At 41.1% G+C, this 27505-nt stretch overlaps 1 protein-coding gene across 4 annotated transcripts; it reads left to right on the forward strand.

Moving 5' to 3' along the window:
* MORF4L1 (mortality factor 4 like 1) lies at positions 1 to 26391 on the forward strand. Of its 4 annotated transcripts, XM_055716078.1 has the most exons (14): positions 1 to 145; positions 4756 to 4802; positions 7839 to 7906; positions 9733 to 9798; positions 10226 to 10312; positions 11047 to 11127; positions 13773 to 13835; positions 19182 to 19207; positions 19801 to 19889; positions 20198 to 20299; positions 21882 to 21970; positions 23231 to 23403; positions 23774 to 23858; positions 25675 to 26391. In XM_055716078.1, exons 1-14 carry the CDS (start codon positions 106 to 108, stop codon positions 25757 to 25759), a joined length of 1101 nt encoding a protein of 366 aa, XP_055572053.1. In that variant the 5' UTR covers positions 1 to 105; the 3' UTR covers positions 25760 to 26391. The 4 variants fall into 4 exon arrangements, with proteins under 4 accessions (XP_055572053.1, XP_055572054.1, XP_055572055.1 ...); XM_055716079.1 differs by lacking the exon at positions 13773 to 13835; XM_055716080.1 differs by lacking the exon at positions 9733 to 9798.
* The last annotated feature ends 1114 nt before the right edge of the window (positions 26392 to 27505 follow it).

The following is a 27505-nucleotide window of genomic DNA, read 5'->3' on the forward strand; positions in this document are numbered from 1 at the left end:
CGCGCCTGCGCGGGGCGGCGAGGGCTGGGGCCGGCCGCGCAGAATGCGGCGGAGGTGGTGAGGCCCCCGCGGGGAGGGGGCGGGAGGAGGGAGAGTCACTTATAAATGGCGCCCAAGCAGGACCCCAAGCCCAAATTCCAGGAGGGTGAGTGCGGGTGGGGGGGCCGGGGCGGGGTGTACGCTGTGGTGGGGAGGCTCGCGGGGGGGGCAGAGGCCGGGGCGGGAGCGGGCGGCGGGGCTGAGGAGCGGGAGGGGCCGGTCCGCGCTGTCTCAGGGCCGGGCCCCGGTGAGGCGGCGGGGGGGTCCCGCTGTTCATCCCCCGGCGCTTTCGGCCCGCTGCTGCCGGCGGTTTGGCGGCGGTGGGTGGCCTAAAGAGGAACAAAGGGAGCGGTTCCAAGGGGCGGGGGGCGCTTAGGGCACGGACGCGGCTGCTGTCCGTGGAGAGCCGCGGGCCGAGGCGCTGGGGCTGCGGGAGCGGGGCCGGGGCCGGGGGGCGGCCTGGGGGGCCCTGACGTGGCGACAAGTGTCCGTCTGCAGCGGGGCTCCGGGGGGCGGCCCTGCCTGCGGCCGGGCTCCCCGCAGGGCAGCGGGGCGCGGCTCAGCGCCTGGTGCTGAGGGAGCGGGGCCAGGCCCCCCGGCAGGCCCGCCTTCGCCCCGGGCTCCGCGGTTCCTCCGCGCAGGGCACGGCTCGGGGTTCCGCTTTCCCCGCTCAGCCCTGACAGCGGGAGGAGACGTGGAAAAATGAATTCCCGCAGGCTTTGTCTCTCTTCCTGTTCCTCGTCTTCCCTACCAGTAAGACGTGGGCCCTCCTTCTCCCCCGGTATTCTAAATATGCTTCGTTTTCTTGCAGGCGTGGACGTTCATTGGCATTAAAACTGTTGAAATCTCCCAAGTCTGTCGGGATCTTTATTTTTCTTTAATTTGAAACATGGTGGTTGTTTACTGGCCCTTGGAAGGGAGCTCAGTTAGGGGTCCTCGTGCTGGAAGGTTCAGAGTATTGGACAACAGCTGGCAGTCCCGGTGGGATCCATATTTACAACAAAACCCACAGATACTGTATTTTTTTTAGGTGAATTAGGGTTATGCTATTTATGGGACTTACATACATTTTTATTTTTAGGTAATGGTTGTGATTGATAATAATATATTATATATATTATAATAATATATAAAAATACCAATGCTAGGCAATGGTAAAGTTAAGACATAGTTCCCACTTCCCTCTCTACCTGTCCCTTGCTTGGGTTTCTAAGCAGGACTTTCCACATGATTGTGACTGATCTTTAAAAGCACAGGTCGCAGAAGAATGACTGGAAGCCGGCAGTTCTGGGTAGCTTAAACAGCTCTGTAATTGTATGTGCTTCGTGGTTGCTTGTGTCGGAACGTGTTCCATTGTGCATCAGCATTCCATGCCGTGCATTAATACCAATGGTGGTATTAACCTGCAGAAATAATCAAGATTTTAATGTATGATTTGTGTTATAATAATAAACGTGATATCGAGTGAACTGCAGAAATTAAAACTGAAGTCGAATTCCAGACTGAAATTATGTTTATAGCTGTAAGAATACGAGCAACCTAAATTTAGTACAGAAGTTAAAATTTTTAGGCTTTTTTCCATAATGTGTGTTTGATCTCAGCTGTAACATTAAAAGGGAGAAAAGTGATGTGAAGAAAGCTTCCTGCAGGCCTAAAACTCAAAATGCTTTATTGTGGCTCTTCTCAGCATGACAAATGAGAACTACTTTAGTTGTAGATTTTCAAGCTAAACACACATCAAAGAGTGGTAGGTAGACTTAGAAGTTATCCATATAGGAGCTTTTCACAGAGCAAAAGGTGAGGAGGAGATTAAATTTACTGTGAAAACCTAAATGTTAAGCTAGAGATAAGAGTACCCTTCAAAATTGGGTTTTTAGGTAGGCATGAGAAATGAGATCAGCATTGGGGCAACTATGAATTAAAAGCTGTAGGTACTCAGGTGTTCTGTATCTTGACACTGATTTACTGGTTTTTTTTAAGGCAAATACAAAAGAGTCTCAGATGTCAGATTCAGCTTCTGAGTTGCTTAAGGCAGTTCTTGACCCCAATGGGAAGACTTCCTTGGTAGCTGTATCCTTGCTCCACAGATTGAGAAACTCTTGCTTCTATAAATATTCTGCACTGTAAAACGCTGGAAGGAGTGGACAGTTGAATTCTGACCTCCCCGAGCTTTTCCTTGCATGAAGCTGTGTGATGGTGGGGTGAGGCCAGGAGACGTTCGTTCGGAGCTGAGCTGATGCTGGAGCAGTATGTGCTGGCCAGGTGCCAGCCATTCGTATGCAACAGAAACTCACTGTGTAGCTTGGCATTCAGGGGTGGTAACAGCATGTTCTGGTATTTTCTACTAGCTATTGCAGCTAAAGAGCTGATCTGTAGATGTTGTCTTTGGGCTAAGGAATAGGTGTGGGTGTTTCACCACAGCGGTAGCGGTGTGTAGGAAAGCATGGTCTGTAGGTTGGGAGGAGAGGCCTTGTGCACTCCTGGAGTAAGCTGTGAGGGAGCAAGAGCCTGCTAGGTTATCGTGAAAACAGAGGAACCCTTTCTGCAAAACTGAAATACATGTTGTGTGTTTTAAAAACAAATAATTACTGTTAACTGTCGACATCTTGCCTAGGAAGACCTTGCACAATAATTGAAATGGAGATGTGTTTTCCAGTAGCACTAGCGAGTGCTACGACACATGAGGATAATGTAACTCCTGATCCTTGTCAGCCCTCATTATAAAAAATTTTCCTTTTTTAAAAAAAAAAGTACTGAATGTATCAAAATGGGCATTTCTGTGAGAACTTTTCTAAACCTTCTTGTTTCTTGATACATAAAAGCATTTTGCAAGTTGAAATAAATTTCTGACCTAGTTTTGTGTTCTTAGACTTTACTGTGGATACTTGTTTCAGCTTTATGGAGGGCATGGGTTCCTACAGACTGGATAATAATGAAATCTTAAAACATAAGCAATTCTTTCTAGTCAGTGCAGGAACGAAGTAGGAACTTCATAGTTGCATCTCATTCAATCAGATTTTGGATATGTTAGATGAAATGCGATAGCAGCTGTGCTGGCTGAAGAGGCTGTCGCTGTGTCTGCTTGTCTCGCAGTCTTGGTGGTGAAATGGTGTGTCTGAATCCTTCCCTCATCTGTTTCAGGCAAAATCAGGTGGTTTGTCATCAGCCACCTGATAACCTGCATAACTGCACTGACCCTGCCAGCAGTGTGTTTTGGGAATGAGCACAAGAACTGCTCTGCCACCTCACAAAAAAAAAAAAAAATATTGAGATGTGGGGACATTCCATTGCTGTTTGCTGAGCGAGTGTCTGTTTAGAGCCTATCTGGGTAAAAGTTTCATCAATGTGGTGCTGTGTCTGGGTTAGAGGCAAATAAAGCCAGAATTGTACAGGATTCACAAGGGTCAAAGGGGTACAGCGTGCCACCGACTGTATTTAGCCCTTGAATATGCAGGAAGCTGTTCTGAAGAGCAGAGTAAAAGTTACAGTGGAGGGTACTTTTAAACCTGGAGCTTGTGAACTGGTCCTTCCTCTACCCTAGTCGTCCCCGAGCTGCTCATGAGGAAGAAGGTATCCAGAGTTCTGCTCAGGGCACGATTGCCTGCTTCTGCGTGCTGCCTTCCCAGCCCAGTCCCTCAGCAATACCTGCGTGTGTGTACTGCCCAGCCTGCACATGGTGACAGTGGCAGCTCTCTTCTGTCCTGTATGACCTGGAAATACTGGCAAGAACTGGCTGTGTGTTGCACAGCTTGTCTCTGAAAATGTGAGGCACTGCAGTTTTCGTGAAGGAAACATCTGTACTCAGATATCCTGTGTTAAGTACTTTCACATTCCCACAACGTCACTGCACAATAAGACCTTGCCATTGAGGAGGGAAAAAACCCAGGCTCAAGAACAATCCCTTCCTACTTAAAAACCACAGTGAACAATTTTTCTTGCTGTTGCACAAACCTGGCATTCTTCTGTCCCACAAGCTGGATGGGGGAACAATGTCGGGGTCTCTTTCTTCCTGGCTTCATTGAACTAAAATGCCAGGTGGTGTACTTCCTGCAGGAAAAGGAGCACTAACGGCACTTGCTTTTATTTATGTCAGAAGCTTAAGAGGCAGAGGTGACATCACTTACAAGAGCTGATTTCCTGCTCTGAATCAAAATGCAGTGTCACGGAGACTAAAGAATCCTTTACAGTAAGACAGTTTTACCTGCTTACTGCTTGAGTACTTGGGCTGAAGTAGCCAGTTTGTGTCGAGCCAGCGTGTTTCAATGTCTGCATCTGAAATTCAAGGCTTTGAAGGAGTTCTCCATGCCAGCCTTGCAACGGAGTGCGAGGGTGTCTATAACTTGAGTTGGCAGTGGCTGGACGTATGGGCAGGAATGTATGTTTTGGTGCCAATTGTTTGTTGAAGTCATCAGATGTTCTGCAGAAGTCTGGGCAGGCTTGGATGTGGTTTGCCTGCAGCTGTCCTTGCATGAGTGCTCTTCAGAGGGGTCCTTGGGAATCTTTACTTCATGACCTAAATAATCAGAGCTCTGATCCTTTTTTGTACGCAAGTGAATTTGCTTCCCAAATGCCAGCCTGCGTTCTCAAATCAGTATCTGCCTTTGAATTTCTTTCTAGGTTGACAGTGGATTCATTCTGTGTTGTACTTGATGACATATTTTACAGAAGTGGCACATTGGTGGTGTACTAAGATGTTTATCTGCAACTTTCTTCCAGGTGAACGAGTGCTTTGTTTTCATGGACCTCTCCTTTATGAAGCAAAGGTATGTGTGGTTGCTTATTGCTGCAGAGGGTTCTGGCTGTTCCCCAGGGAAACAAGCAATTGTGTTAGTTTAGCTGCTGTGCCTCGCTAGATGGGATTAAGGATTGAAACTAAAAGGAATGAAACCCTGATAATGTATGAAATCGGTTTTGAATCCTGGAACTCTATATTATAGAAAAATTTCAGAAAGCCATTGGTATTATGCAGCTGTTCTGGTAAACTACTAATGTCTGAATGGTCTTATGTGTTGAACATCTGATACACCTGTGTTCCCAGAACACTGGAAATCATTTGTGCCCATAGGAGTTGGTGCTGGTGCTAATGCATGAGCTAGTAAGTTAGCTGCAGTTAGAGCTTCCTCAGAGGTGTAGGTGGCTGAGTACAATCAGTGGTCTTCAAATAAGATAACGCCGCAGAAGATAATGTTGGATTAAAGTGACAACAGAAGTGGCATTCTCAGTTCTGGCTTTTTAACCACAGAAACCATGCATTGCGAATTTGTGATTCGGAGGAAAAAAAAGGAAGGCTTTTGTAGCTGTGTGGATTAGAAGACTTGCAGGAATTCCTGGGGCACCTTAAACAGATACTTGAATCCATTAGGTTTTAACATCAGTAAATGTTAATTGATGGGACAAGTTCAGAGAGGTAGTAGTAGAGAGGCAGCTGGAAATAGTTGACATCTCTTTTCATGCTATCAGGAGAGAATCATTCTAATGTTAAAATCATGCCCAGAGCATTGACAGGGGATGTGTTTGTCTAACACATTTTCACATTAGCAATTCTGCTCTGTTCTCTCCCTTGCTGTAGAACTGGAGGACAAGTGTGTTGTGAATGTATGCTCAGTGTTGGCTTCTGCCAGTGCCTGCCCAGGTGCCAGTACAGAGAGGAGAGTAATCAAGGCTTCTGTTTTTGTGGAAACAAACTTCTGTTAGCAGCAATCTTAACTCTTTGGTCAATTAAAACAGCCCAGAGCTGCTACAGTGGTGTGTGCTTCTCCGTGCTGCGCTGTGCCCCTCTTCTCCTTTACACACAGGCGGGATGAGTGTTGCAGGAGCTGGCTCCGCCAGCGTGGTGCTAGAAGGGATTTCCTGGTTGGCAGGATAGCTTGTGGCTGGCTATTTATATTAAGTCGGGATCCTTCTGGGTTCCTGAAATGGCAAAAGGAACTGGGTTTAATTTTACAAAGGTACTTTGTAGGTAGTGATGAGTAATAACCTCAGCTTTCCTCCTGTTCCTTTGATCTATTTTTTTTTTCTGTGGGTCTAAATACGGAAGTTATGTTCCTGATGATCATATCCTTGGCTTCCCATGGCAAGATGATCAGAGAAGCACTTGTTTGTTTTAGAGTAGTGTGAGAAATTATGGCAAACAGCAACTGTGTGTACATCTCCATGCAATGCAGAGTTCAAGGAGATTCACTTAAGACCCATCCAACCTCCAGCAGGAAGGAAAAGATTTTGGTATAGAAAAGTATTTAAATCTTCTACTTCGTGCTCAGTTCTTATATTCTTCAAAAGAAATAGACACTTCTAAGCACATGGTCCTGGTTTTAACTTCAGGCCTGTCAAAATGAGCCCCTGGTGCAGCAGGATGTAAAACAGGATTAGGATATCCTTACTCCTAGCTGCAAGTCTAGGTGAGACAGTGTTTAAGTTCCCTATGTGGCATTTTGGACATTAGTACTGCAATATGATGTTCCTCTCTTGACGATTTTTTTAAATTGAAGAGGGTATACAACGTTGAGGTCACCACAGTGGTCCTGAGAAAACATTGTATAGCAGAAGGTTCTGCCCTCTCAAATACTTAGAGGCGACTCAATTAGCAAGGCAGGAAAATAGCAATTATGACTTCTGTGAGTAATTTTCTACTTCAATGGAAAAAATCCTTAAAAAGGCACTAAAAGCTAGGACCAACGAGGGTGATTCTTCATGTTTTACAAGATTCTCATTATTTCACTGTTAACATGTTACAGTGGCATCTATATCTCAGCATCTCCAGAACGAGACTTGATAACTTTCTGGTTAAAGTGGTGGATTTAATTTGGTATAGCCAAGAAGTTCAGGGATGTGTGGTGGGCACAATTAATCTAGCTAGGGTTATGTAGTTTCCTTTCGGGGCTGTTTTTTGGGTTTTTTGTTTTGTTGGGGGTTTTTTTCTTCTTCAGGAAGAGGTGTATCTCTGGCTGTGAGGTTTTTTTCCTTTTATATAGATGTGGCGACTTGAGCTCTTGCATGCTAGACTGCAGGGGTATGAGTATGATTGTGTTGTTACTGGGCAGCGTGCACAGTTGTTCCAGCTCACCTGAACATACTCCTCCGAGCCAAGGCAGGGTCTTGCAGGCTGCGAGTAGGAACGTGCTAAACCATAAGGCAGAAAAATTTGAGAGCAGCGTTTCTGAATGATATTGTGGAGCAGTTCGGAGCAGCCTTGTAATGTACATTCCCTCTTTTAATGGTCTCGCCTAACTATCAGTGTATGAGGAGGTTAACTGTATTCAGGCCAGTCTTTTGATGGAAAGAACTGTTTTTATTTACGTCGTGTATACATTCCTAACCTAGAAGAAGCCCTTACTGCAACTCTTCCTACTGAATATAATGCTCTCTCTGGCTGTAGAGATCCATATTACTTATTTTACTTTTGAAGACTCCTCTACTTCAGCCAGCTTACCTGTCTGTGAGGTAGGGGCCTGCATGTGAACAAGCTCTCTAGTGGAATGGCTTCTGGCTAACCTGGGGGTAGTGAAGCGACTGCTTGTTTACTCTTCTGGTCATCCTCAGGGGTTTCTGATCCTTCTCATGAACGAAGGTGTCCCTTTGGATACCTGAGCAGAGGTGCTTGTTTGCCTAGCCCTTCTGAATTCGTAAATAGGCCGTAATTTGTGTGAGAGAACTTCCTTTCTGCTGTGAAATAGCTGCTGATATTTGGATCGCTTGCATGGAAATCTCTGCATGCTTAAACTCTGAAAGCTAAAAAGGCAAAACTCACGCAGATCTCTTTGTTCTCATTGGTACTGACTGTACTTTCCTCTTTGTTTCAGTGTGTAAAGGTTGCCATAAAGGACAAGCAAGTGAAATACTTTATCCATTACAGTGGTTGGAATAAAAAGTAAGTATCATATAAAATGAAAGCAGTATTTCCTTTTCCTTTATGGGGAAAATGCAAGCTTTGTCAGTTTGAATGTGAGCTTGATGGACTAGCACTACCATGTCAGTGGTGTTTGGAGAGTGTTTCTAAAATTGACTTAAATGATTTTTATACATAAGCCGATGTTACAGTGACACAAAGAAAACATTGCCTAACCATTTCCTTGAGGGCTTTGGTTGTATGGACAGACTAGCTTAGGGTGTCAGTAGACTAACGGGAATGCTTTATAGCATTCTGTTTGTTCAAGTTTGGAAATAGTTACTGTAATTCCTCCCTGGCAAAAATACCTAGTATGCAAACTTCCTTGTTAAGCGTTCGTAGGAGAAGCAACCCATACTGAGGTGAAGTAAAAATCCCTACTCAAATGCACAGTGTACTTTACTTTTATACTACTTTTGGCAGCCGAGACGTGGAGAAGCATGCCTTACTGAAGGCTGCATTCAGAATGGGAAAGGCTGTCTATTTTAGTCCCTTACAGGGGCAGGTTTAGGCGATATTTCACTTCTTGCCTCTCATGCTAAGGTGAAGTTAGAGATACTTTTTCCCTTCTGTAAAAATGGTAGGATTCTAGGTGAGAGATTGCTGAGGAATAAAGGTGACTCTGAAATAAATGTTGAACCCATTGAAGGTGAATAGTTTAATGAGATTATTGCATTTATGTACTTGTCTTTTTTTTTTTTTTTCATTTGAACTCTGTTCTGCCGCTAGGTTTTGAATTTAGGAAAAGTAGAATTTGGGGTTTTTTCTTAGCAATTAAAATCTTCAGCTCTTCAGACTCCAGAAGTATTTCAGAGAGCACTTTCCAGTTTTGTTTCATTTCAATGCTGCAGACTCTCGAGTGAAGACTCTTAGTCACTAGTATCTTGATCTCACTGACGTGACTACAAGCTGAACTTCATGTTGTAATATGTAACTTTTTTAAATGCATCCACACACCCTCCCTGCCATTTGGACAGATAAATGTTTTATTGTAAGCACTGACAGTTACAGGGAGTGTAATTGGTTCTTATGGTGGCTGCTGTATATTAATGAGGCAGCATAAATTGGATACTTCCTCTCCTTGTTTATCTCCCGTGAAGGGTGCCATAAGTGATGTCGTGACTCCTGCTTTTCTTGCTTGCGCTGTTTGAGTTTTTTTGCCTTCAAGCTTCCAATTAATTACATTAAAAGTGGCGTTGCTGCAAGATCTAGACGACTGGGGCAATATGACTCCTTAATTTTGGTTTCTGTAATTATGGGCCTTTGTTACGTGTTAATTGCTTGACTTTTTTTTTTTTTTTTCCAAATATCAACAGTTAGGATACCAAAAAAGTTTCTTCATTGTACAGTATGATGTGCCGCACAGCTCTGTAGCATTTCTTTTGAAGGTCTCTTGCAGCTGTACAGGCAGGAGTAAGATAAGTGGCTTAAATATCTGACCAAAGCACTGTCCTAAAAACATAATCTTAGTATGTGTACAGCTGGACATGTGTTTCTCTAACTTTTGGATGCTAAGCTTGCCTTTTCTTAACACTCTTGAAGACCTTGTTACTCCTGTAGTAGTATTGGTTTTGCCAACTTGATGTTCCAAGACTGGCAGCTATTGCCATGAAATGAAAATGACACAGAACTCTTTATATATAAAAAAGCTTTAACTTGCGTACTTCAGAATAACTTGGCCACTTTTAATGTGTTTTATTTGAAATAAATTGTCAGATTGCTCAGATGATCCACTCTTTGTCAAAGTGGAATTCTTGCTCGTAATGGCAATTTCCCCAACACCTGTTCTCTTAAATCGTTCACTTCAGATTCTTCAAATATTCATGCCATCTTGGTTTCCTTCACAGACAGAAATCAGAGCTCTTCTTCTTACAGTAAGATCTTATTGCTGAATTTGTTAACCTATAAAATGTTGGAATAGATAAAGGAAACTTGCTTCATGATATAGTTACGGCTGCAGGTGTCCCATAATTTAGTAAGCGTACAGTTATTTTTTTTTTTCTGAGATGCTTCTTTTAAATTAAAGGCAGTCCCCTCCCTCCTAAATTGCCCATCCTTCAAGTCTGGGAAACTCTTTGGAAATTACTGAGGGTTACACTTCCCTAGAAAAATTGTTAACAGCTTCAGTCAGTGGGGAATGCGTTTGGTAATTTACACTTCCATTTGTGCCAGTCCATGACTTGACACAAAAGCAGAGTTCAGTCTCAAATTCCGTGAAGCTTTTAATTGACTGTTGTGTGTAGAATGCAATTATGTGATGGTTTCGAATGATCATTTGATTTTTTAAAATTTTTTTTTCAGCTGGGATGAATGGGTTCCAGAAAGCAGAGTGCTCAAATACGTGGATACCAATTTGCAGAAACAAAAAGAACTTCAAAAGGCCAATCAGTAAGTATTTTTGTTAGAAGTCCTTGTCAGTAAACAATTTTTCTGTAGAGCTTCAACCCAACAACTATGTATTAAGGGAAGTTAGTGAGTTATAAAAGAAAAAAAGCCTTCAAGAGGTGTTCATAAAGTTCGTTTAATCTTGAGGTGCTTTGGCTTACAGAGGTCTTCTGATCTTTGTCCTCTAGCATTTCAGAAGAGCAAGCAGCTACTTAGCTGTAAAATGGTGACTTGAGGTTTTAAGGAGGGGTGGGTTGATGAAGGCAGGCAGCCTGACTAGCTGGAAGTACCTCCTGTAATGTGGAAATTAGGGGGCTAAAAAAAAAATGACCCTTGTGCAGTATCTATAAAATACATTGTTAAAGTAGTAAGGATCTTCTCAGACAGCTTCAGGATGCCTCCAAGTACCTTGATTACTGTTTTGTTTATGAGTGCTAATCTTGCATTTTTTTTTAATAGAAATGCTTTTATTGAGAAGTTGTTTTGTATTTTTCAGTGTGCTGCTTCCATCTGATTCAGAATAACAAAGATGGTGGGAGGGGGAGGAAACAGGTGTTCATACTACCGAGTGTTGTATGAAGCCTAAATCTTCTTGACAATGAGTTGAATTTGTTCCTGCTCGTGACACGCACTGATTCACAGAGTCACTAAGTGTTTTCCATAACCTGGTCACCTTTGAGGGAAAGCAAGCTGCTGCTTCCATTAAAGTCTTATTTATGAATTTACTCTTTTTAAAGGGAACAATATGCAGAGGGGAAGATGAGAGGTGCTGCTCCGGGCAAGAAGACTTCTGGTCTGCAGCAGAAAAATGTTGAAGTGTAAGAAGCTTTTTATTACAAAAAAAAACCCCCACAACAAAACAACCACCAAACCAAACAACCCACCCCCAAAACCCCACCCAAAAATCCTTCCAAACTTTTGCTTGTCAGTTTTACTATTGATGTTTAAATAGTACTTTTCTTAGAACGGTTCTGCAGGCTAAACTGTTACTTCTGACACAACTCATCCAAAAGCTGTGTTTCACTTCTGTGATACCAAAGAGGGCTTTGTTGGAAGTATTTTATTAAAACTACCTTCTTGGATTGTGTGGTGTTTAATACTGAGTCAAGGTACTGAGTAGACACTAACACTCTGTACTTTTTTGCACTCTTTATTTTTCCTGTTAGTGAACTGACACTCAAAAAGTGGTGAATCCTCATAAGACTTGTGTATCTTAGTAAATCAGTTTCTGCATAGAATTTTACATTCTTCCAAGCTGTGCAAGCACTTTTGAATAAAATCTGTAAAATGCCTTACCTTCTTACCTTACAATTGTTAAAACTGGATTTAAAGGGTCTTTGTTTTGCTGTTTGTGACAAAACTAAACCCATATACGATTAAAAATGGGTTTGCATCTTAAGAGACCAGAAGCAAGCTCAGACATTTCTTAGAAAAAATATTGTCAGGATATAACTGTCAGTTTTCTTTCATCCCATCCTTTCTGTTTTTCAGAATAGTCTTGTGTGGTGTTACGTTTAGATTCTCATACAATCGGTACAGTGCTACTGCTTTGCTTACGTGCCATGAAACTCTTCTGTTTGGGGTAGTACTTCACTTAATTATGAAGGTGGTCATTACTAATGTGATGCTTTGAACTAACTTCATTTATGATTCTAGTCTTCATGAGGAAGCTGCTGAAATGCATTCAATTCCTAAGAAGAGCATTTGACAGCAGCCTCAGATTTCATGTCTCATGGGCATCTTCGTTATGAAATACGTATCATTGATTTGAGAAGTGCAGTGGTAGTGGGCGCAGGGCTTTTTTGCTCTAGACGCTGAGTGCAGATTTTACTTCAGGATTAGTCAAAGCCTAGCCAAGTCTGTAAATTGGCTTTTGGTCTCTGGAATGGGAGTCCAGTGTATCTGGCCATAATGCTGCATGCATGCTCCCCTGTGGTCTGTTGCTGTAGCTTCTGGGGTGCTTTTAACACCACCGGTTTGGGGTGCTCTGACAGCACGGGATGGACCTCTGACAGGGACCTAGTCACCTTTTTGTCTTCATTTGGGAGTGAAAAAAAAAACTCCAACCAAATATCTGTTTGGACAGTTCCTAAGGAATGGCATTAAAATCTAATTAAAACTGATCTAAATGATGACTGTTACTAATTCAGCTGCTTATGAGGTGGTTGCACTTGAGTTGTCTTGCATTTTAGTGGGAGTAGAGTTAATTTCATGTGTAACTTTGACACAGGTAGTGATGACTCAATTGTAAATGTCTACAATTTGTATTATAGAGAACATCCCAATAGTAACTTCAGGATGAGGCTTCCCCATACTGTCAGCTTTAGTCATCTTGGTAGTTCACACTGATTGCAGCGGGATGAGTTGTTCTCTCTGGCTGAGTAAATGCTAAATCTTAATCTGTGCTTGAAATCCAAGTTTGCTTAATCCTTTCAACCACACCTGATAATGTTGTATCCAAGGGAGAGACACACAGCAAAAATTACTTCCTCAGGAGCCTCAGCATAATTTTAAAGCTTGAAAGCATGTTACCAGGTCTGTCTTTACTCTTTGGTTGAAACCAGTTGGAAAAAGGGAGTGGCTTTGCTTTTTGCTGGCATCACTATCCTAAGCATGGGTGATTGTTTCCAGTGTAGCAAAACAGACAATAAGCTAATTCTCTGAAACTTTTGTTTCATGTTGATTGAAAAAATTAACTCCTTGATGGTGGATTTTCAGAGTTGTAAAGGGGAAGAAGGAAAACTATTGTCATTAGAAAAGCAGTTTTGCGTTGTGAGTAAGTTATAACAGGGTCTCATATGCTTGTTGCACTGATCTTGCTCCTAGTCTCTAGCCATTACCAGCATCCAATGCATCCTTCTAAATTAGACCTGTGCTTCTTTCAACAAAGTCTCCCTGTTTTTCTTCCCTATTTGGAGGCTGAGGGAGAGGAAATGCTTTGACTTACCCTAGCAGTGATGCAGGGTTGTGATATTGCTGATGTATTATTGATTAAACTACTGCTTCTTGCATCCTGCTTGCAGCTAAAGGCAAGATGGCTTCTGAAAAAAACCCTCAAAATACAGTTCCAAAATAAAACTTCTGGATTGTTCTCTTGTTGTAAATCTAAGGTCACTGTAGATACGTAAAGTACTGGTGGTGGGGAGGGGGAGAAACTAATCACGCAACTATTCTAAAAGGGTGATGCTGTCAACCTATTTGGGCCTCAAAATTTACCTTTTGTAGCATTCTTGGAGGATCAAACAAAGGGAAAGGTAACTTATGTTTTGAAACTTATTCTTCAGATAGCCAAACAGTAATGGAAAGGAAATAACAATCTAAGCACAACTTATCCTCCAGGAATGTTCAGTAAGACTATAATATGCTGCTAAAAAGGTGAATTTTTGAATCTTAAATAGATTCTCTTTAAGGCTAAACACTAGGTCTGACATTCTTTCCTTAACTCAACCCCCATTGTGCCTAGATTTTTCAGACGAGATGGAGCGCATACTGTTTGCTGTTTGGAGACCCCTACAATATCGACGCGGTGAGTTAAGGATGGATTGTCAAACCAGGATTTTCATCCTGAAATCCAAATCTCCTTGCTTTCATAGATTTCTTTTAGAGCCTCTTAAAGTCCTCAGTTGTAATGATGTAAGCTTTGGTAGCAGTTCAGTTAACAATTACAAGTACTGCAGTATGTCATTTTGGTTTTTTTTTAAAGCTGGTATGGTCTGCCAGGTTTTAGTTTCTCTGAAATTCTATACCTTTTCAGTTGGGATAGTATACAATATGAGTAGTCAAATTCAGTCAGTGTCCACTGTTTTAACAAGAAGTGGAGGACAACTGACTTCAGATTTTTGAAACTGGATAGTTCTAGAAGGTTACAGTTGGTCTGCATGCTTACTGAGGCCAGGAGTCCGGCGTCCGTGGAAATTGGTAACAAACGGCACCATCTCCTGTGAGTCTTGGGAGCAAGGCTGTTATGATAGATGGTGTTAGAAATGTCAGGTTTGAACTTGCTCCTTAAGGTGCTGTATTTTTAATGTTGGCTGGAGTCAGTTCAAAATAACTTTCTGTAAACTGCAGCAACTGGCTCAAAAGGCTGTTGAGACTATTTGAAGCAAGATTTGATCAAATAGAAATATGCATGAAATGCAGGTTGTATACATTTGTTTTTAAAATAACTATTCATCTTATGATAACTAGAAGATATCAGAGAAAAAAAAATTGTACGCTTATAGCAGATTGCCAAAAATGAAATACAACACTACAGGTATTAGCTTCTCCAGACTGTTTTATATGTAGCTCTGCTGAATTCCAACTTTGAAGAGTTTATGCTACCTTGCATGGGCCTAACATGATTAACTTGCAAAAAAAAATAATAATAAAAAAATCAACAAACAATTGGAGTTAACAGGTGCTTTGAAAATAAGGGCAAATTCTGGAGAGAGGCTGTGGCACTGGATAACAAATTTGAGAATAGCATCTGTTTGTAAATGACATATGTGAGCAGTCTGATCAGAGATGCTCTCAAAACAGTATCTCAACGTGGGAGTTATTATTTTTTCTTCTAATAGGAGTCTTGTTCTTAATCTGAACATATTACTCAAAAGCATATGCTCCTGCTGCCTGTCTCCTGCGGCATCCTCTGCTATCTTTGGCACAGCTAGTAGCTCTCACAAGCTACTTGAAGTCCTCTAAATGTCAAGCAGCATATGAATGCTGCCTACATGCCAGTTGTCTCGGGCTGTAACAATATTGGAATGGCTACACCGGCTCCAGACAGAGATTTTCCTAACCTCTTCTGCTCTCTAATGGTCGCCAGTAACATGTGCTTAAGGATAATCAAGGGAGTCAAGTCTAGAATGATTCTGTCCCCCAAATACCCTTTTTGCTTCCAGCAGTCTGTAATAAAGGACTTCAGAGCTGGAGGCTGCATCCATGTGATGGGTTTAATAACCCGTTGTAGGACTGTCTTATATTTATCTAATAACTTCTGAACCCTTAGGACTTACGGCATCCCCATCATCTTGTGGCGGTGTGTTCTCAATTTAATTCAGGATTGTGTTGAAGAGGGGAGGAAAGAGGATGACTCCTGTCTTTTTAATGTCTACTGCTTTGGGATTTTTGGTCTTTTTTTTTTTTTTCATCTGTTTTGAGGAAAGATTGATTGGGGTTTTTGAGCTTCACCTTTTATCACTAGCAATACCTCTATGACATTTCCCCTCTTCTTCCTGCCGAGTTGTCAGCTTCAGAAAGCCCTTGTCTGCATGGTTACCCCAGGTATAAAGCTGTAGTACGTTAGCAACTGTTCTTTACCTGTTCCAGTTTTATTGTGTGTCTTCTAAGGTTAGGTTGCCTGGCCAGGCACAGGAGACATAGGTGTATATATTCCTGACTTTGTTTTTTATCCTTTTGCTAATGTTCAGTTGCATCTTCATCAGAATGCTTCTTCTCACAGCTTTAGTGACCAAGCTACTTGAGCAATAGTAGGTGATTTCACGCTTTTTTCCCAGCGCGCTTGCTTTTCACGCGTGAATCTTTTAATTTACTTTTTAAAATTGCTATAGATGTTGTATACACCTGGAGAGGCTTCATGATTTCATATAGTGTAGTTACAACTGTTGTTTTGTTAGTAAACTAGCACCTGATCTCTTTTTTTTTTCTGGCACTTACAAATTTATTCAACTCAAATGTCTGAGACCAAGCGGGTAGCTACCTTCGTTCTCTGCTGTTCATATCTTAACCGGCTATTGTAGAGACATTCTAAGTGACCTTTAAGTCCCTTTAAAAGCAACGTGGATTTTGGGCGAGTAAAATACTTGTTGTCCACTGCATTTTAATCTACGTCATGGATTCCTAACTCTTGTGAAGTAAGTAAACCTTCCAAAGTGTTGGATTTTTCCTGATGCCACTTGCCTGTACTGAATTTTATTTTCTAAGCTATTTTTATTTTCCACTGACAGTTCTCTAGGCATGTCCCAGAAGACACTCTAGATTAGAGATCTGAGCATTAACACTTAACTCTTCTGTGCAAAGATTCCTGGCTTCTTGAGGTTCTGTGACAGATACTTGATAATCTTTCTTCTGATGAATGTCTGTGGAAAGGTGAAGTGCAGTCTTTCAGTATGCCGTCTTCTATGGCATCATTCTTAGTCTTACCATTTCAGCACGAGCACAGTCCTGTTTCAGGTACTGAAAGTGAAATTTCAGTATTACGCTCTTGTGGCATGGACTGCTTATTTTCCTTCTGCGTCTGTCACCTTTGATCCATAGGATTTCATTGTTGTGAGCTGTTCTGTAAGCTGTAATACTGTTTTTCTATTGATTGCCTTGTTTCTACACAATTTCAGATGGTTATGTCAGTAGTTCGCTTATTTTTGGCTTTCTAATTCAGTCTCACATTTTGATCCCTAATACTTCAATATTCTTGTTACAGCTGCGTGGTTTTGTTCTGCTAAAATAAAACCCTGCAACGAGGGCTGGGTTAGCTTCTAACCGCAACAGGCTGCTAGCCCTGCTTCTTTGAGGAGGTGATGTCTGATTACGGCGGGATGCATCCTTTAAGTTTGAACTGTGAAATCTTCAGCACCTGGTGCCTCTGTTCAGTCTTTTAATTAAAACTCTTTCCACAGAAGCTTCCTTGAAACTTCCATGCTGTTTTTCAGTTTTGTGGTCAGTTTTCAGTGAAAGATGCCAGTCAATAGAGAAATAGATGAATGAAGTATAGCAGCTGGGCTGTACTTGCTGTATAAAGAGAAGTCAATGAAAGCTTTTATATTGCTTCTATGCAGCAATATAGGGCTTGCTGTTCATATTATAGTTGTGAAGTGGCACAAAAGAATGTGTTGTAACCTATCCTAGATAAGTTTCATTTTTGTGTCACTTCAGGACTTGCATTCCATTTGTCCCTGCAGGAAGGCGTTGTCTGCCATCATGAGGAACACACCTGGTGTTCTTCAGCTGTACATCTCAAATTGACTGTGTTTGGTCTGATTAATGTAATCTAGTTATCTAAGATGTGCTGCTCATCTTGGGCTACAACTTCTATCAGTAGGGTTGGCTGTAACCTCTGTGATACAGATGCTCTGTCTTTCTCCTGGATACTGAGTGCACTGCCTGCTTCAGTTACTGTACACAACAGCAGCGCTTCACCTGGCACAGCTGCCTTCACCTAGTGAAGAGTATGATTCCAGCCGGTCTGCTGTACAGGCTATTGAAAGTCTGCCCAATGCTAATGTTTTGTCTCTAACCTTAGCTCTTTCTGTTTGTTCCCTAACTCAGATTTGTCTTTTAGACTTTGCAAACAGATGGCTGCTTTGACTTGAAGCAGAGGCATATGACTTGAAATATAAGGAATGAGGTGGGAGACCACAAGCGACTGCTTAGAATGGTTTTTGATAGACTTTGTGCTTCAGTAACATAGATGTGGTTTACTGTCTTAATTGCGGTAGTTAAGTACCTTACATTGCCTGTCCCAGTTTAAGACTCTGCTGTTAAACTAATGCTTAACATTATTTTTATCTGTGATACTAATTCTGGAAAGAACTCCCTGTTCCTCCTTGTTTACTCTAGGTTTGGAAGAAAAGATTTTCTCTTCAATACCCAAGTCTGTTATCAGTGACTTAACTTGGCAATTGTTCCTTCTTCCTGGAGAGAGATGATTTTTATTCTGCCCACAGTTTAAGCCTAATGCTTGTTTGACTTGAAGCTTGAAAAAAGCCTCACTCCTATCTTCAGACCTTCCTAAGAACTTTACCTACTTCCTGATTCAGATAAACCCAGTTCAAAGCCTGAATACAAGAGTCACTTGAGATAGTGGTGAATTTCCAAGGAAATAATCTTGTACTGGTAAAGAGTTTTATCCACACAACGTGCAATTTTTTGAGAGGTTTAACTGGATTTCTATTAATGGTAGTGAGAAAATTGAAACATGACTAGTAGTATTCTTAAACTTTCTGAAAATGGTTAGTAAATACACAAAGTTCAGATAATAACAAAAATAACCTGTTAGGCCAAGAGTATCAATGACAAATTAAACTGTCCTATTGAATATTTACATGTCACGTACATTGCATTTCAGGTGTCTTTAAATTTTTTGTAAGTACAGTTCTTCAGGTGGAATAAAAATAAGGGCTAAGGATAGGGACTTTAGGGAAGCGTGTAAATTAGAAACAGTAAGTCTTGAGAGAAGCATTTGGAAGAAGGTAAATATTATGGACAATGCTATTTAGTACCGTTCCAAACGTTTCTAGTAAGTGGCAAGTGTAATCGTGGCCTCCCCTAAAAGCTGATGATGGAATTGTAGGCCGTCCATGCAGCTTCATGCATGTAATTTGGATAGTGCTATTTAAACTTCACTCTACTGCTGTAGTGGTAAAACTGGGGGGTTTTCACTACTTTACTGGAAGTTAATTCAGTTGACTGAGATTTATCTGATAATCCCCAGCACTTCTTTTTCCTTGTCCCATATTCTGTCTCCCAAGAGATCCCTGAAATACAGAAGTAAAAGACCTACAAATCTAGTGTAGTTTTCCAAGAGAACTTGCGTATGACACATCTGTAGATGTTACTTGCATAAGTGTCGGTCAGTAGGGTTTTTTAAATACTCATGTATTCTTGGCGTGCCTTCTGTGGTTTTGTAGGTTTAAGTTTAGTGACCCCCCAAAAATGGTGAATTCTAACCTGATAAATGAAAATCTTGTAGTGTCATTACTGTGATGCTAAGTCATATCTGACACTTCTTTCATGTGCTTTTATCCGCATACTCCATAGACCACTGAGTATTCGCTCATTGTTCTGAACTTAGTGGACATTTTTTCTGGCTTTCTACTTTCAATTCTTTAAGTATGGCTATCTTTATTTGCAACAATTTGTGTTCTTCTTGCAGGAAAACTAAAAAGAACAAACAGAAAAGTAAGTATGTCTTTATTTTGTGTATAAGTGGATATCCTTTGTGAAGGATAAGACCTTAAATCTGCCTCAACTAAGTTTATTTAATATCACCTTATGTTGTTTCTCTTGGACTTTGGATGTCTCTTCCTCTTAGTCAGGAGGAATGCATACTTTTCTGGTTTGTACACAAACTACTTGTTCCAGTCTGTCAAGATTTTGACCTCTTGCAAACTAAAAGCAAAGTGATATCCCCATGGATCTGTTGAAATAATTTCTTAAGTCAAACTTCAGGTTTTCTTATTGAGATGGAGATGTGACATACCTGCAAAACTGAGCTGCTGGTTCCAAAAATTCTTCTGAAGAGTGTTACAGATACTGACATAATGGTTTGTCATTAGTGTGGAAACCTCCATCTTCAGATAAGTGTAAATATAGCAGTTTAAGCTGTCAGAAATATGTAGGACTTCCAGAACAGAAGTAATATTTAAAACAAAAGTGAAAAGGTGACCTGAAGAAACCTGAGTCTTAAATACTTCCTCTAAATCTTTATTTACTGGTATTTCTTACTGACTTACCAGATTTCTTAAGCAGCACAATATCTGTCTTCTGTGCAGCTCCAGGAATTGGAGAAGGGAGCAGTACCAGTGAGACTCCTCAGCCTCCTAGGAAGAAAAGGGCTCGAGTGGATCCAACGGTTGAAAGTGTATGTATTTCTGAATCTCTCACAGGATTTTTGATAGAAAACAGGAGGGTTGCTTTGCTCAGAAATATAGACAGCAATACTTTGTCCTGCAGTATGGCAGTGTGAAATGTTACAACTTGCAAAACTAAGGTTCCCAAGTGGCCTTGAAAAATCCAAGCTATTTCCTTGTTCCCTGTGGAGCCTACAGCAATTACTATAGCAATTCCTTAGTCCAGTGGTGTATTTCAGTTGTAAAAACAAGGAATATGGGTGGCTCTTAGCTTGGACAGTTTTCTGAAAGTAATTAGTTTGGCTTCACTTTTTTTCAGGAAGAAACATTTATGAACAGAGTTGAAGTAAAGGTGAAAATCCCAGAAGAGCTGAAACCATGGCTGGTAGATGACTGGGACTTGATCACCAGGCAAAAGCAGGTAATTTGTCAAATAAACAATCTGGCCACATATAGATGAGGACACTAAAACTAGGGTTGTAGATCCTTTTCAAGTGCAGGGTAGTGAAATCTCTTGTAGAGTTTGACAGCAGCCTGATGGCTTACTTGACAGTTCTCATTCCAGTTAGGGTTTAACCAAAGGTCACCTGTTAGTAGGACTGTGGCTCAGCAGAGTTGCATGTAAATGTGTAGAACAGACCTGGTCTAATCAAGCATAAGCTAGAAAGGCAATAATTTTAACAACTTATTTAAGCTTTAAGTGTGGTGTTAACTTTATTCGTGCTTGGCCTGCTGGTATGTTCTGAACAGTTTACTATTGGGCTGTTCTGCCTCAGCTCCTTCTTCCTGCCTTGTTTGTTTCACTCACTGCCAAGTTCTGCAAGTCTCTTAAGTTGTTCTACAGCTCTGACAGAAAGCTGTCGCTTAGGGTGGCGATCCTTAACTTCTGCCAGCCTGGATCCACATAAAGCTTCCCGAAACACAGTGAATTTAACTTTGCTTGCCATTTTGAAAGTATAAAACACTTTCAGGAACTTAAAACATATTACTGAATCATGACTTTTTTCTTGTATGAAACACCACTGAAATTGGCAAGAAGCATAGAAAACGCTACTGTTGAAAACTGCTTGTTATTGTTTGATAGGATGCAGTTGCCTGCTCTGACTTACTGCTGCTGCCAGGTACTGTCTCTGTTCTTGCAATCCCAGACATGTAAAAATCTTGTTCAAATCCTATGTGAATAAGGCTGACTTTTCTTGGTGAATACAAATCTTAAACTTGCCTCAGCAGTAAAGGTGCTTTGTAACACTGCTTTGTGTTACAGTATCTCCAGTTCTGGAGAATTAGGGTTTCCCCCACCCCAGAATGTCTTCAGGCTCTAGTGCTCTTGTGAAAGGAAACAGGTAAGTGAACTGAGTCCCGTGCCTCAGAAAAATAAAATCCCCCAAATATATGAATTTGCTGCACAACTGAGCCTTGCTGTATACAGCTAACTAGCGTCTGTGGGTACAGACGATCTGTGTATGGTATTAAAGATGAATCATGGCTGGGAATATTTTGTCTTCAGTTCTGTGAGCTCTGATGTAGCTCTAATATTCTTCACTGTGCAGGCAGTGAAACTTCCCGGCAGGTGCTTGGCAGGCTATTTTTGCTTCACAGCAATAGTAGTGCCAGGTGCTGACCTGTGGATGCGAGAAGAGCAGCAGGCTGAAGAACAGGCGAAATGGTCACTGCTCCTTTGGTAACTGCTGTGTGGCCTGGGGTAGGCAGGTCTGTAGGGGCATGTGTGTGCTTTGAGTGACTTGCGGAGCTCATCAGGTTGCTGTTGAGCAGCACAAGTGTTAAACTGAAACGTGGATCAGGTCGCTGTTATGGCTTGGTTTTATTATTTGGGATGCACAACTAAAATAGTTGGGTGTTCCTTTTAATAACACTTAACATCTTAACCTGTTAATTTTATTCTAGAAATGTCCTTATGTGCATTGGTTTAAATTTAGCTTGCAGATGCAAATGTCTGCCTAAACCAGACAACTTGTATTTGTTCAGTTTTACTTCTTTTGTAGCTCTTTTATCTTCCTGCCAAGAAGAATGTTGACTCCATTTTAGAGGATTATGCAAACTACAAAAAATCACGAGGAAATACTGATAACAAGTAAGTAGTGGTCATTTCAGACCTTAAATATACTTCTTTTGCTGTTGTTGTTGGCCTTGTATTTCGTGGATGGTTAAACATGTCCCAGCCTCATGCCCAGCTTCATGTTCCAAGACCAGGGTGGCTGAGGAGTTTAGAAATCTTTGTGGATGTAATTCAAGAATGTGGTTCTACTTTCTGGATGTTATTTCTGCTTCCCCCGCTTCCCCTAAGCCGCCTCCTGAAGGAAGCTGGTACAAGCAGAGTGAATAGTTCTCCACCCCTTCATTCTAGCTCAGGCTTCCTATGTTGAGTGAATAAATTTGGTGGCACTTGCTATGTATGAGCTGAACAAACTTCTCGAGAAAGCTGCCTAGCAGATGAGCGAAGCCTTACTGTACGGATGGACTTCCTCATGGAGGTGGAGCGGTGGGGGACAGGGAGGTAGTAAGCATCAGATGAGCAAAGCTAATTACTTTGAGGTGATAGCTTTGAAGATTCTTATTTGTAATTACCCCATCAGTCCAGCCCTGACAACAAACAAGGTGTGTTTATTCTTAAACGAAGCTTTCCTGTTTTAAAGGGAGAGAAACTAGAAATGTGCAGCTATTTTCTTCCATTCAAGAGGGTGCATTTATTGACTTGTCGGGGTGTTTTAATACTCTTTTATGTAATTGTCCTAATGTCTGTTGTAAATCTGTTTGCAGGGTGAAGTGAGGGTTGTACTTCTCAAATGTGCAGTGTCACTGCTAATTTCTATGCAGTTTTCTTCGATTAGTTGTGAGGTTGGAGGCCTGCAGGAATATGGCACTGAGAGGCCTAGTTAGAAGGGGTCAGTTGCCTGGAATATTAGGTGGTCCCTTTCCATTAAGGAGGAGTTCAGTCTGATTACTTATAGTAGTATTGTACTTAAACTGGTGTGAGTTGGGATTAACTTTGGTTGAAAACGTTAAGAGCCGGTAAGTGTCCTTATACATACATACTGTTGCTTTGAAAGGACTGCTCTAAGGGTTCACTTTTCTGGGTGGATGACTAAAAGCGAGGCTTTTCTTGATTTGCCTAAATTCTCACTGAGTTCAGAACAGTCCATTTTTAAAGGAGGTCTTGAAATGCATTGCTCCCTGTGGCTGTATGTTTTAAGGTCTCCAGACAAATTTCCTTGAAAAATCTGAAGGTTTGTAAAAGATCTTTACAAGTTTGATGGACTTACCAAGCCGAGTCTCATCTTGCATCCGTCTAGTCGTCAGAACAAGGCTTTGCAGTGTTTTCTCTGTTTACCAGGGAGTATGCAGTCAATGAAGTTGTGGCTGGAATTAAAGAATACTTCAATGTCATGCTGGGAACTCAACTGCTGTACAAGTTTGAGAGGCCCCAGTATGCTGAAATTTTAGCAGATCACCCAGATGCTCCAATGTCTCAAGTCTATGGTGCCCCGCACCTACTGAGGTTATTTGGTGAGTATGACCTCCAGAGACTGAAGAAGGCCAGTTAGAAGTGTTCAAATGCTTCCTTTTCCTGTCTTGAGTGCAGAAAAAACTACAGCAATTTGACAAGCAACTATGAAACACATGGTTTCATTCTTTCTTTACTCCATGTACCTAAAATGTTCAGAGCCATTCAGGGATTTGGAATGGAAATAGATTTTCAACTATTTTTTTTTATATATATATATATATATATATTCTAGTTGCTTTAGGTGAGCTTGTATATACTGGAATGGATCCCTGGGCTGCTTTTATGTGCTGACTGTAAGGTTCTGGACTGTACTTAATACTTGTTAGTTATAAACAACAACTATAACATGTGCTGCTTCTTTTAAAACAGTACGAATTGGAGCTATGCTTGCTTACACTCCTCTTGATGAGAAGAGTCTGGCTTTGCTGTTAAACTATTTGCATGACTTCTTAAAGTAAGTACTTTTAAAGTCTTTCAGCAAGAAAGAAAAAGTTCAATAAGCACAGGCTGTTGTAATACAGCCTATTTTTGGTGAACAGTGGCTATAAACAATCTTGGGGCTGTGTGGTATCTTCAAAGGTTGCAGTGAAGCTTTCTCAAACTCTGCTCTATAGTAACATGAGTAAGACTGGTTTTAACTTCTCTCCAGTTATGCTGAGCTTATTGCTAGTTAGATGTTTGTTTACATAACTATTAGTCTGCACTTTTAAACTGTCCAAGTCTGCTACTTGTTTCAAAATAAATACTTCAGCATTTATTTGTAGCTGCTATAAAAAGCAGATGATAATTACAGCAAATTGTTAAATTACACAACGGTTACTCAACAACAATTGAGTAAATGTTAAAAAATTACGAACCTTAACTAATGTTCTTTCTGAGACAGACTGCTATTGTAGTTTCAGTGCACTCCTACCCTGTGGTGCTGTATACATGTTACACTTAGGATGGAAAACACCATCCTAAATAATAACAAAGACTGTAATGCTAAATGTTTCTTAAGGGGAAAAAAAAAGAAAATCAGACATTTGATTTCAGACAGGTGATGAAATACTTCCCTCACTGCTATAAGGAACTACGAAGTCACGTGCTGCTTATTTCACGTGTAAATGTTTCCTGAATGTAAGGATCTAAAATGGAATTAAAATTCAGTTTAGTGTCAGGTGTCATACCTGTGTTCCCCCATATGTATGTATGAGCATGACTTCAGCAGCTTCCACGCATCTGTACCACACTGGAGTAACTTAGTATTATGCTTCTGCAGTTTATGTATACATACACACAGGGGCAGGTGTGTGGCGTGGACCTGTTCAGCTGCATGCCAGCTCACAGCATCGGGGCAGCTTTTTGCTGTACTGGCATATTTTCTTGGTCAGATTTACTAAAGCCGTAAACTTCCGTTTGTGCTTATGTCACGGAGAAATGTTCTGTGTGTTTTCATACAAGGCTTTAGTGGTCTAGTGATAGTGTTTGGAAGTAGAGATTTGTAAATAATTAGAGTAACAAAGCATTAAGCTGTTTTGGCAGTAAATACCGGCTCTTGCCTCTGTGAATGGGTAAGCTATTGGAAGTTGAAAGAAAACCCTCAGTAAATCCCGGATGGCTCTGCAGGAGAGCTGGAAATGGATCAGCCTGATTTCCAGGGCAAACTTGCTTTGGACTAGTCGCAGAGTCTTGGTAGATCATAGTCTTTTGGGTCAGCCTGAAATGCAAGTGCTAAAGAGCTTTCAGCTGTGAAGATGGAAATGTGAGGGCAGTGCATTGACCAGAAATCCCTGAATCCATCTGATGCGAATTAGTGGCATATAATGCTTGTCTTCTGCTACTGTGCTTAGCTGACCCCTGCCCGTTTTGCTCTAGCCATCATTCATTTAGCCGTTCAAGTTCCATATTTGTACAGACAGAACTTTATGGTGTCCTATTCTGTGCCCCTACCCCTTTCAGTACAACCACTAGTAAATCAATTCTTGATACAGCAGCTGACTGAACCTCAAATGTAAACTTTCATCCTCGTAATCTTAACCTCTCTGGGCTCACCTGGAGCCAGAGCTGCTTGACAGCTTGTTTGGAATTGATTTTTTTTTTTTTTTTTGCATGAGCTGTCAAATCTTCTAATTGCTTTACAGATGACTTTTTAGTAGATACAGGTTTGATTTGTACTCTTGAAATCAGGTTTTATGGTCTCAGCAAACACCTCATGATTTGCTTGCCTGTTGCTAAATAACAGAGACTTTAAACAAGAAACTAATTTAATCTTTTTATTATTTTCGTAGGTATTTAGCAAAGAATTCCTCTGCATTGTTTAGTGCCAGCGACTATGAAGTAGCCCCTCCTGAATATCACCGGAAAGCAGTATAATACTGTGCTGCTTTACAGTGAAGCGATAATTGGATCCTTGTAATACTGTCCACTTCTACATCTTGTTCTTCACCTTTCTATTGCACATGTCTCTATTGCACATATTATGTAAACATAAAGTGAATAAAGTTGTGTGTTTAAAATAGAGCTGGCATTTGTAAGTTCTGAAGATTTGTTGTCCCGAAATGGAAGCTTGGAGTTTAACGGGAACTCTTTGGTGTTTCTGGCTTGCTACTATTGTTTGCCTCAATGGAATGTAAAAAGAATGCGTTATGGTATTTCATTGCGTGAACTCTTCAGTGCTCGTAGGTCTGTTTTGCTGTTAAGATTTGCCTCACTAACCTGCTTTATTGCATAGGAATGACAAACGCGGCCTCTCGGACCCCTGAGGGCTGTGATCACCTAGTGTTGGTGCTATTGATTAGTCTGACTTTCAAACCCATTTACTTTCTTTGTATGGCGAGTAAAATGTTTGTTCTATAAATGTAAGCTTTTATTTAGATAGTTGAAGGACTGTGACTTTTTTATATTCTAACAATAGGAAAATGCGTTATCATATTGTAGTGTCTTGGAAACGTTGGTCTTTCACAGAGCTGTTTTACAAATCTTCAAATAAACTTTTTTAATTTCAAGTATTGTTTCTAATATTTGTATTTGCATCAGTCGCTACTTTATGACGGTGTCTTATCAAGTATGATCTACGTGTATTAAGTGTAGCATAAAGTTCTGCAATATTAACTTGGAAATGCTGTGTTTCTTTTTAATTTGAAGGACTCCTAGTTAACCCCCATGCATCCAGTTCCAGTGGGTGAAGTGGATTCTCTTTCTCTGGGTTCATTATATAGTCTGTAAGTAGTGATAATACAGAATTCTTGAAAGGCTGCTTCTTAGAAGCCTGAGCCCTGGGAGCACACTTTGTCTGGCTTCTGTTAATCACCTTCCTACTCTAATTCAATTTTATATGCACAGCAGCATCTTAAATGGTAAACTGGAGGGCTGCGAGGTGTGCTGTGAGTTGCACCGCTCCGTCAGGTTGCTTTTTTTAATGTGTGTCTGGAAGTTGTTACAACTTCTTGTGCTCCTGGTTCTTCTCTCGGTGCCATTGTAAAAATCACTGTGGCCAAAGCCCAAGTAGGTGGTTAAGAAATGCTTTTAAGAGAAATGTGAACAAATGCGGACAGGAAAGAGGGTCTGACGCTGCAAAGGTGCCTTGTTTCTTATTTTCATGGGCAGATTTGTGTTGTACTTGGCTTTGACCTCTCTGGATCAGGCATGTAAAGCTTATCTCTCTTCAGGATGTTGCAAGTTCCCTGCAAGCTTATGCACTTTTTCTGGGAAGGTCGCTAATGGAATTGGCTCCGAGCTGCACAGTTACACAGATTACACTATTGTGTAAGTCTGTCCTGTCTAGATTTTGTTTCTTTTCCTTGCTTCCCTGTGTATTTCCCAAGGCAGCTTGTCTGTGCTCAGGCACCATGAAGGTAGGAACTTGCTATTCCAGCCCTCTCAGCTAAACTCTGTCTGGGAGCCATGTCCTGTTTAGATCTTCTAAGTCTTCTCCTGCCCTTAGGCCTATTAAGAAAATCTTCTGTAATGGCTCATTTAGGTCAATTTTACAGTAACTCCTCTCTGTAAACCATGTGCCTGCACGCTTCATTACTGAGAAGGTAATTCCCAACGCAGTAAGAAGGGAAGTCTGCTGGACCAAATTCAGTACGTCGGGTTTGCTTTCTTACTGTGAGTCGG

Source organism: Falco cherrug, chromosome 7 (assembly GCF_023634085.1).
Source record: "Falco cherrug isolate bFalChe1 chromosome 7, bFalChe1.pri, whole genome shotgun sequence".
Lineage (NCBI taxonomy): Eukaryota > Metazoa > Chordata > Aves > Falconiformes > Falconidae > Falco > Falco cherrug.

What these genes read in the sequence shown, in the direction of transcription:
- MORF4L1 (XM_055716078.1), top strand. Translation starts at nt 106, where the DNA reads ATGGCGCCCAAGCAGGACCCCAAGCCCAAATTCCAGGAGG. An exon ending in TGATCACCAGGCAAAAGCAG is followed by an intron (nt 20,300 to 21,881) that starts GTAATTTGTCAA and finishes CTTCTTTTGTAG; the next exon opens with CTCTTTTATCTTCCTGCCAA. An exon ending in TATTTGCATGACTTCTTAAA is followed by an intron (nt 23,859 to 25,674) that starts GTAAGTACTTTT and finishes TTATTTTCGTAG; the next exon opens with GTATTTAGCAAAGAATTCCT.